General features: G+C 39.9%; 1 protein-coding gene across 8 annotated transcripts in view; it reads right to left on the bottom strand.

Annotated features, from left to right (window-relative positions):
• Positions 1–1,227: 1,227 nt before the first annotated feature.
• LOC135090220 (transcription factor GATA-3-like) overlaps positions 1,228–9,508 on the bottom strand; it is a 40,925-nt gene continuing 32,644 nt past the window's right edge. For all 8 annotated transcript variants that reach the window (XM_063986718.1, XM_063986720.1, XM_063986717.1 and 5 more), the window contains exons 10-13: positions 5,930–6,090; positions 5,101–5,153; positions 4,167–4,389; positions 1,228–3,798 (exon numbers count right to left, since the gene is read on the bottom strand). In XM_063986718.1, coding sequence (XP_063842788.1) covers positions 3,741–3,798; positions 4,167–4,389; positions 5,101–5,153; positions 5,930–6,090 — 495 coding nt within the window. In that variant the 3' untranslated portion in view covers positions 1,228–3,740. The remainder of the gene's footprint in view (positions 3,799–4,166; positions 4,390–5,100; positions 5,154–5,929; positions 6,091–9,508) is intronic.

Here is a 9,508-nt window from a genome sequence, read left to right on the forward strand (position 1 = left end):
TAATGATGATAATAATAGCAGCAGCAGCAGTAGTAGTGGTAGTAGTAGTAGTAGTAGTAGTAGTAGTAGTAGTAGTAGTAGTAGTAATAAAAATAATAGTAATGATAATAGTAATAATGATAATAGTAATGATAATAGTAATAATAATAATAAGTTTTCATTAAAATTATCAATACACATTTTATTGCACTATATTTACTACCTCCAACATCCTCAGATAATATATCACTGAGAGAGAGAGAGAGAGAGAGAGAGAGAGAGAGAGAGAGAGAGAGAGAGAGAGAGAGAGAGAGAGAGAGAGAGAGCCAGCTTCCGACGGGGGCATCTTAAGGAATGATTCATGGTGACGTGTTATCTCCCTCCCTCACTATCTCACTCTCCCTTATCTCAAGTGCCGCCCCATACTCACTCTCCCTCCCGCCCTCCCTCCTGTTTCATCTCTCCTCCTCCTCCTCCTCCTCCTTCTCCCTTGCTCTTTTTATTCCTCTGCCAGCCCTCCTCTCTCTCTCTCTCTCTCTCTCTCTCTCTCTCTCTCTCTCTCTCTCTCTCTCTCTCTCTCTCTCTCTTCTGTGGGATAATCTTTCTTTTTTTTGCTACATTTGGGTGTTTTTTTCTTCTTTTTCGTATTGGCAAGGTAAATTTGTTTCGTCTTAAATTCCATCTGCATTTTTAGATCACTCAGCATCAATATATATGTATGTAATATGTATGTGTTTGTATGTGTGTTTGTATGTGCGTGTACGTCTACAGAAAAGTAGTTTTTTGGAAGTTCTAGTCTAATTTGATTCTCTCTCTCTCTCTCTCTCTCTCTCTCTCTCTCTCTCTCTCTCTCTCTCTCTCTCTCTCTCTCTCTCCAAGGTTAATTAAAAGCCAGGTATTTCCTTCTCCAGGTATTTCAAACACAAACCACAGGAAGGGATACAAAGGTGCTACTTTACACATTTAAAAACATCATCTTATAGTTTTCACTCGTATGTTCTCTGACTGACTTTATTTACAATTATATACAACTAGGGTAGGATAAAAATAAACTCTCTCTCTCTCTCTCTCTCTCTCTCTCTCTCTCTCTCTCTCTCTCTCTCTCTCTCTCTCTCTCTCTCTCTCTCTCTCTCTCTCTCTAACTCCTATTTTCTTTTTTTAATGGCATTTGAGGGAGTATTTTTCTATTTTTTTCTTTGTTTTTGCCTTTTTTTTACCTTGGCCAGTTTATCCGATACGTATAAAGAATTTCTCTCTCTCTCTCTCTCTCTCTCTCTCTCTCTCTCTCTCTCTCTCTCTCTCTCTCTCTCTCTCTCTCTCTCTCTCTCTCTCTCTCTCTCTCTCTCTCTCTCTCTCTCTCAAATATATATTAAAACACTTAACAAAAATGGAAATAATCGTTTAACGCCCATACAAATTAATATAAAATAAGACACGGAAATTCACATAGACACACACAGACACACAGACAGACAGACAGACAGACAGACAGACAGACAGACAAATCTCCATTATATCTTATTCTATATTGTAGTAAAAAGTTTCAGTTCTTTATACATATATATATTTTGTTTTTTTTTCATAAAGTTTTCAACCCGACGAGTGTGAACTGAAACTTTTGGAAATATGTACAGAAAGTAAGTACGTAATTAATTAATGGAAAGAAATGAAAAAAAGAAAGTAAGGAGACAAACGTTGATATATTAAAAAAAAAAAGAATGGGGAGAAACTTGTACGTTATTGGAATGTAATGAAAAATATCTTTCCATAATTTTCTCTTTAGCCTTAAAAAAAAAAAAAGTAAAATATTAGGAAAAAGGAGAGATGTGCAGTGGATCTTGAAGTAGAGAGTAATAGGAAGAGAAACAATGAAATATACTGAAAGGGAAACAGTTGTGAAATGTACAGAAGGGAAAAATTATAGCTAATGGAATGGAATTTTCTTTAAAGAAGTGATATGTCTGCTTCATTGCCCCTTACTTCCTCTTCCTGCCCTCACACCTCTTCCTCCCCCTAACCCTCACTCTGGCAATACACCAGAATGTGTTACGAGGGGAAACGTTACCACTGCAAGTAACACAGCTTTGGAAATTAAATAAATGTTGTGGGAAGAAGGTTACCTGGGAAATAATAATAATAATAATAATAATAATTAATCCCACATTGCTGAAAAATAATGCAAAAACAATTACATCAACGAATTATTTCTTGGTTTTACAGTGATGCCACATATTTACGGAAAATGCGCTGGTGCCACGTTTCGTTTTTATTTTTTTTTTCTGCTCTACCTGACACACACACACACACACACACACACACACACACACACACACACACACACACACACACACACACACACACACACACACACACACACACACACACCTTTGTATAATCACTAAACACAAAAACACAACAACAACAACAACAACAACAACAACAACAACAACAACAACACAGTCTTAAGAAATAATACAATAATGCGCGCGAGGTAATGCCTCTCTCCCTCTTTCCCTCTCTCTTTCTCTCTCTTTATCTTCTTTTTTTTTCTTTCATCCATTTTTTCCTTTCACTATTTAGCGTAATGTATTTGACTGTTATTCACTCAAGTTTTCCTGCCTCGCCGCGACTCACGGGAAATACGAGGCAGATTATCTAAACTGTCAGCTACTTTCTCTTATTTTAACATTTTCATGCCATTGTCTGCGTTAGAATATTCTCTCTCTCTCTCTCTCTCTCTCTCTCTCTCTCTCTCTCTCTCTCTCTCTCTCTCTCTCTCTCTCTCTCTCTCTCTCTCTCTCTCTCTCTCTCTAATGCCGTCTTGTCTCTTTGGTCCATCATTAACTAAACGCCTCACCACAAACTGTCATCTTAGGATTCTCAACACTTCGCAACAATTTAACACCATTCCAAGCTTTCAGTTCCACGCCAGGGTCTTGGGTGGAGTGCCAGGCCCTTAGACTTGGTGCCATGGAAGGGTGCCAGGATTTCTACTATGCTGCCAGGGTCAAGTTCAGAGTGCCAGATGAAGTGTCTGTGCGTTTTAGAAGATGTGAAGGGGATAAAGGCAAGCGTGGGTAGTTCTGGTTAATATATAATGCTCTCACTAGTATTAGGAGAAATAGGTAAGATGTATTATGACCCTCACAAGTACTAGAAAATATATATATAACACATAATAAGTGAAGTGGCTATGCATTTATAGTGTGTGAGTGGTGTAGGCAAGTGTGGCCCTAGTTAACCCTTTGACTGGTATTTGGTACTCCTTTCCCTAATTACCAGCCACTCTGAGACATCTTTACTTGTTCTACAGCCACGTCCAATCCTTGAACTGGGAAGAAATTGCAAAATGTATCCTTTTTTATAGCTAACTTTCTTGTAGATCCTTTTAAAGACTTCACGCATTGCTTCTGGTGCTGCTAATTGTTTCGTGTCGCAGTGAAAGGGTTCATATAATGTGCTAACTAGTACTAGGAGGCATACATAAGTACTAGGACTCTTATAAGTACTAGGGAGCAAATATAACACATGCTAAGCCACTGACTGATAAATAGGGGAGGATAACAAGAGCATAGTTAAATTTGACGTGGCGTACTGATAGAGGTAAAGTAGTAACGCCCTTTGTAATTAAGGTACAAAGATGTTTTTTCAAGGTTTTTAAGGCAAAGATGTCCGGGAGTCAGGATTCTGGTCACCTTTCGTTGTCTTCCTTTTCTCCTTTTCTCACTTTCTCTTTTTTTCTTCTTCTTCTTCTGTTGTCCTTATGTAGTGTGTTCATACTTGATGTTTGCGTCCTCTAGAGGCTCGAGAACCGGGATCCTGTGGGAGAGTGAGTGAGTGAGAGTGTGTGTGTATGTGTGTGTGTATGTGTGTGTGTATGTGTGTGTGTGTGTGTGTGTGTGTGTATGTGTGTCGAAGGGAAGGAGGAAGAGAGGGGTGGTAAGTGGTAAAGGAAATAGTTTGATAGTTTAAGAGAGAGAGAGAGAGAGAGAGAGAGAGAGAGAGAGAGAGAGAGAGAGAGAGAGAGAGAGAGAGAGAGAGTACGGATTGGTGTATGGTATATGTATACATTTTCTATTCCTCTCTCTCTCTCTCTCTCTCTCTCTCTCTCTCTCTCTCTCTCTCTCTCTCTCTCTCTCTCTCTCTCTCTCTCTCTCTCTCTCTCTCTCTCTCTCCACAATACTCACTGCTTCATAACTTGGTGCGACAAATGCTGGGAGTTGGGAATCACATGGTGGGGGGTGGAGGAGGGGGAAGGGTAGGACACCAGCTGGGTCGGGGCGGCGTGGGGCAGGGTGTGGGCGCCCGCCGTCAGGAGGTGCGCGCCCTGGTCATGCAGGGCCACGGCGGCGCCCCCTGCGTAGTGTTCGGCAGCATGGTGGTCCGCGTAGTTGGTGATCACGGTGGAGACTGAAGGTGAAGAAGGTTAGGCTGGGTTAGGTTAGGTTAGGGTTAGGATAGGATAGGTTCGGTTACGGTAGGTTAGGTTAGGTTAGGATAGGTTCGGTTAGGTTAGGTTAGGTTAGGTTAGGATAGGTTCGGTTAGGTTAGGTTAGGTTAGCTTAGGATAGGTTAGGTTAGGTTAGGTTAGGTTAGGTTAGGTTAGCTTAGGATAGGTTAGGTTAGGTTAGGTTAGGGTAGTTTAGGTTGGGTTGGGTTAGGGTTAGCTTAGGTTAGGTTAGGTTTGGTCAGATCTGATCAAGTTACATTAACTTTTTTTTTAATTATTTATCTATTAACGTGAAAGTTATTCTGGCCGAGGACAGTAAAAAGATGGGAAAAAAAGGTTGGTTTGTTGGGTTAGGTTGCGTCTGGTTAGGTTAGGTTTGCTTATGTTAGGTTGGGTTAAGTAAGGCTTTAAATTAGATTGGGTTATATTAGGTTAGGTTAAATTAAATTAGACTCAGATATGCAACAGTGTGTTAGGTTAAACTAGATTTGTGAAGTTGATGAAAAATTGTTAAATCATACATGACAATTGCATATTCACACACACACACACACACACACACACACACACACACACATTGCATTATTATTATTATTATTATTATTATTATTATTATTATTATTATTATTATTATTATTATTATTATTATTATTATTATTATTATTACATACCATAGGCTGGTGACTGGTGGTGCTTCAGGGAAGTGGCGGCGCCCATGGTTACGCTGTGAGAGAGAGAGAGAGAGAGAGAGAGAGAGAGAGAGAGAGAGAGAGAGAGAGAGAGAGAGAGAGAGAGAGAGAGAGTATAATATAACCTCTTCATTACATTAATAATCATGACTCTTATATTTAGACGTTCAGAATGTTAGATATTTTAATGATAATAATTACCCTCCAATTTTTTTTCCCAGACCCAAGAATGAAGTTAAAAATCTCGTCATTTGAGTGAGTACTGTCATTTACTTACTTATTTTTGTATCTGTTTATTGCCCTTTCTCTTATCTCCGCTTCTTATTCTCTTCTTTACACATAATGTATTTATTTACTTGTGGAATCTTGATTGGTATTATTTTTTTTATTGCAATGTCAATGTCTTTGGTTGGTTACTTTAAGGCTTGTCATTTGTCATTTATAATTTTCTTTACATGTCTCTCTGCTTATATATTTATCAGTTTGTATTTTTACCTATCTATCTATCTATCTATCTGTCTGTCTGTCTATTTATTTATCTATCTGTGCGTCTGTCTTTATATTTCTGTCCTCTCATTTACGTCAGTTTTCTGTCTATTTATCAACTTATCTAATTACCTGTCCACTATGTACTTTTTCTCCTTGTCTATCTATCTATCTTTTTATCTATCTTTGCATTTGTCTATTATATTATATTAACTCATTTATCTATTTAGCATACTCCTCATATATCAGCCCTATTTGCTCCCTTGTCTATGTACACACTATCTATCAATCTACCAGTCTATCTACCATCTATTGTCATTCTTACCTGGGGGAGGGCGAGGAGGAGGAGGTGGAGGCGGCGTAGCGACTGGAGGTCGGTTGGTGATGGGAGGAGGAGGAAGAAGAAGAGGAGGAAGAAGAGCTTTTAGGCTTCCTCTTGCGTGTCTGAATGGGCCCCTCCTTCTTCATGGTAAGGGGGCGGCTGACCTGAGGGAGAGAGAGAGAGAGAGAGAGAGAGAGAGAGAGAGAGAGAGAGAGAGAGAGAGAGAGAGAGAGAGAGAGAGAGAGAGAGAGAGAGAGAGAGAGAGAGAGAGAGAGAGAGAGAGAGAGAGAGAGAGAACACACCAACATAGACAGATAAGAACCATTTCCTTATTTTATGAGTGTGTGTGTGTGTGTGTGTGTGTGTGTGTGTGTGTGTGTGTGTGTGTGTGTGTGTGTGTGTGTGTGTGGTCGCAGGTGGCGCCTCACACACACACACACACACACACACACACACACACACACACACACACACACACACACACACACACACACACACACACACACACACACACACACACACCTGGCCACGGTATTTCCTCCCTCATTAGTGTCTCTTGATGGTCACCTGTGATACCCGTGATTGATTCTCCTTCCACAGTTACCTGAGTCATTTCCTTCGTTTTCTTTATTGGCCATTTAAATTTCAGAAGCTTAATGTGACTTACTGCTCTCATGTTTTCTTTCTCCTCATTTTTATGCTATGAAAGTCATGCATTCTGATTTTTTTCTTTATTTTTCTTTTCTCTTTTTTAAGTTATTTTAATTTGAGAGGCTAAATGTGACTTATTCCTGTTGATTTTCTTTCTCATTTTCATTTCACGTTAAAAATTCGTGTATTCTGATTTATTTTTTAGATTTTTCGAGTCTTCTTCAATTTTCCTTTTTTTTTTTATTTTAGTAGTGTAATTTCAAAACCTCAGTGTTTAATTACTCCTGTATTTCTTCTTTCTTTCTATTTCGCGTTAAATTATTATGTATTCTGATTCCCTTTTCATCTAGCGTTAAAAGTCACGTGGCCTCATTCCCTTTTTTTGATATTTTCGAGTTTTTTCCCTCTGTTCTGATTCCTTTACTTCCTCTTTTTTTTCGAATCTCCTCTCTTTTCTATTTTGTTTTGATTGTCTTCATTTTCCCAAGGTCAAGATCTCATTGTCTTATCTCACCTGCGCCACCGCCTACCTGTTTGTCTTGTTTGTCTTGTGTGTCTACCTGCCCGCCCTTCCACCTGTCCGTGTTTACTATGCTTTGTTTGTTGCTTGGCCCGACACCTCCCTCGTCTTGTCCGTCTGTGTCTCTTGAAGGAATGCTGTTTATTTATTTATTTATTTATTTATTTTGTTTGTTTTGTTTTGTTCATCTGTTTGTTTGTTAATGGTTAGTGTTTTAGCTTGAAGGTTTAATGAGAGTTGTTATCTTTATTGTTGTTGTTGTTGTTGTTGTTGTTGTTGTTGTTGTTGTTGTTGTTGTTGTTGTCCTTCATTACACACACACACACTCTCTCTCTCTCTCTCTCTCTCTCTCTCTCTCTCTCTCTCTCTCTCTCTCTCTCTCTCTCTCTCTCTCTCTCTCTCTCTCTCTCTCCTACAGTTGCTTCACCTCTTCTTTTATTTCCTACTCCCTCCTCCTCCTCCTCCTCCTCCTCCTCCTCCTCCTCCTCCTCCTCCTCCTCCTCCTAGAAATCAGATAAGGGGCAGAGTCCTACGGATGATTGAGCCATCAGAGCGTCACCCATCAGAGGTAATGGGGAGGAGGAGGAGGAGGAGGAGGTGGTGGAGGTGGAGAAGGAGGGAGGGCACTCAAACAAGCGTATAATGACTGGAGCGATTTTTAAAGATATATATTTTATTCTCTCTCTCTCTCTCTCTCTCTCTCTCTCTCTCTCTCTCTCTCTCTCTCTCTCTCTCTCTCTCTCTCTCTCTCTCTCTCTCTCTCTCTCTCTCTCTGTTCCTTTTTTTTCCGGTGTTTGGTTACCTGTGGAGTCTGTTAATTAAGGTGTAACCAAGGTGTGTGTGTGTGTGTGTGTGTGTGTGTGTGTGTGTGTGTGTGTGTGTGTGTGTGTGTGTGTGTTCTAGCAAAGCCTTCTTCTTCTGATGTGCCATAGTAAAAAATGGAGAGAAAATTGTAGACATAAGTTTGTAATTCATCTCTTTTTTTAACCATTACTTTTAAATAATCTAATGAAAGTTGCTATGAGGAAGGAAACATGTTGTTGATCGGTTTTTGAGGAGCAAGTGGCCCTGGGGAAACTCTTGAATGGACGAGAACGTGTGTCCTTCGCTACCACAGTGCAAAAAGATGAACCAAAGACCATCGTGGTTAATTCAATTTGACTATTAAACAGTTACATGAATAAAAAATTAATCTTAAAATCAAATTATTTCCTCTTGCAGAAAATAATGGAAAATGTAGAAAGCATAAGATGATGGACAAGGTACTGAGGAAGTGCAGATAAACAGAGAAAATAAATGTGAAAATGAAGAAAGCATAAAATGATAAACACAAGAGTAGTATAAGGAAAAAAAGGCAGATAAACAGAAAATGATAAAGGTGAAAATAATGATAAGTAGTAAACTAAATAATAAAACCACTCTGTTCCTCCTTGAAATTCCGTGTAATAAAAAAAAAAAAGAAAAAGAAAAAACTGAGGAACACTGAAGGAAGATAATTAAAGAAAATAAATAAAGAAACAAAAATTCAAAACAGAGACGAACTTTCCAAAGGCGAGGTAGTCCATATCTCTGGGAATCTTAACCCCCCTCTTTTCACCCCCACCCAAACAACTTCCCTCCCTGTATCCCCACCATAGTGCCCCTTCCTCCCCCACCACACCCTCCCCTTTCTCTTACTTTCTCTCTTTCCCCTTCTTCATTACCCTTCCTCCTTCTCCTCCTCCTCCTCCTCCTCCTCCTCCTCCTCCTCCTCCTCCTCCTCCTCCTCCTCCTCCTCCTCCTCCTCCTCCTCCTCCTCCTCCTCCGGGTAAGGGGGTGGTTAATGAGCCCTAAGTGGGTGGTTAGAGATGGTGGTTAACGATTGTGGTTGCGGTCACCCTTCCTTCACCCTTCCCCTTCCCTTTCTTACCCTTTTCTTCCTTGTTCACTCACTCACTCACTCACTCACTCACTTTCAACTCTAGTCTTTGTATAACTTCATCACAGTCCTTCGTTTCAGTTCCGTCAAATTCACTCTCTCACTCACTCGCACTCTCACTTCCTCTTATCCTTTACTTCATTCGCTTGCCTGTTAATGTGTTTTTCTCTCTCTCTCTCTCTCTCTCTCTCTCTCTCTCTCTCTCTCTCTCTCTCTCTCTCTCTCTCTCTCTCTCTCTCTCTCTCTCTCTCTCTCTCTGCTTGTGAAAATGTTGGAAGCGAGGAAATAAGTTCTGAGGTTCAAAGTTGCAAGGCGGAAAGCAAGTTTTTGTAAAGGTGAGTGTGTGGTTGTTTTCTCTTCTTCCTTCCTTCTTCTTCTTCTTCTTCTTCTTCTTCTTCTTCTTCTTCTTCTTCTTCTTCTTCTTCTTCTTCTTCTTCTTCTTCTTCTTCTTCTTCTTCTTCTTCTTCTTCTTCTTCCCTTACCGCAGGATTTT

Source organism: Scylla paramamosain, chromosome 34, assembly GCF_035594125.1.
Source record: "Scylla paramamosain isolate STU-SP2022 chromosome 34, ASM3559412v1, whole genome shotgun sequence".
Lineage (NCBI taxonomy): Eukaryota > Metazoa > Arthropoda > Malacostraca > Decapoda > Portunidae > Scylla > Scylla paramamosain.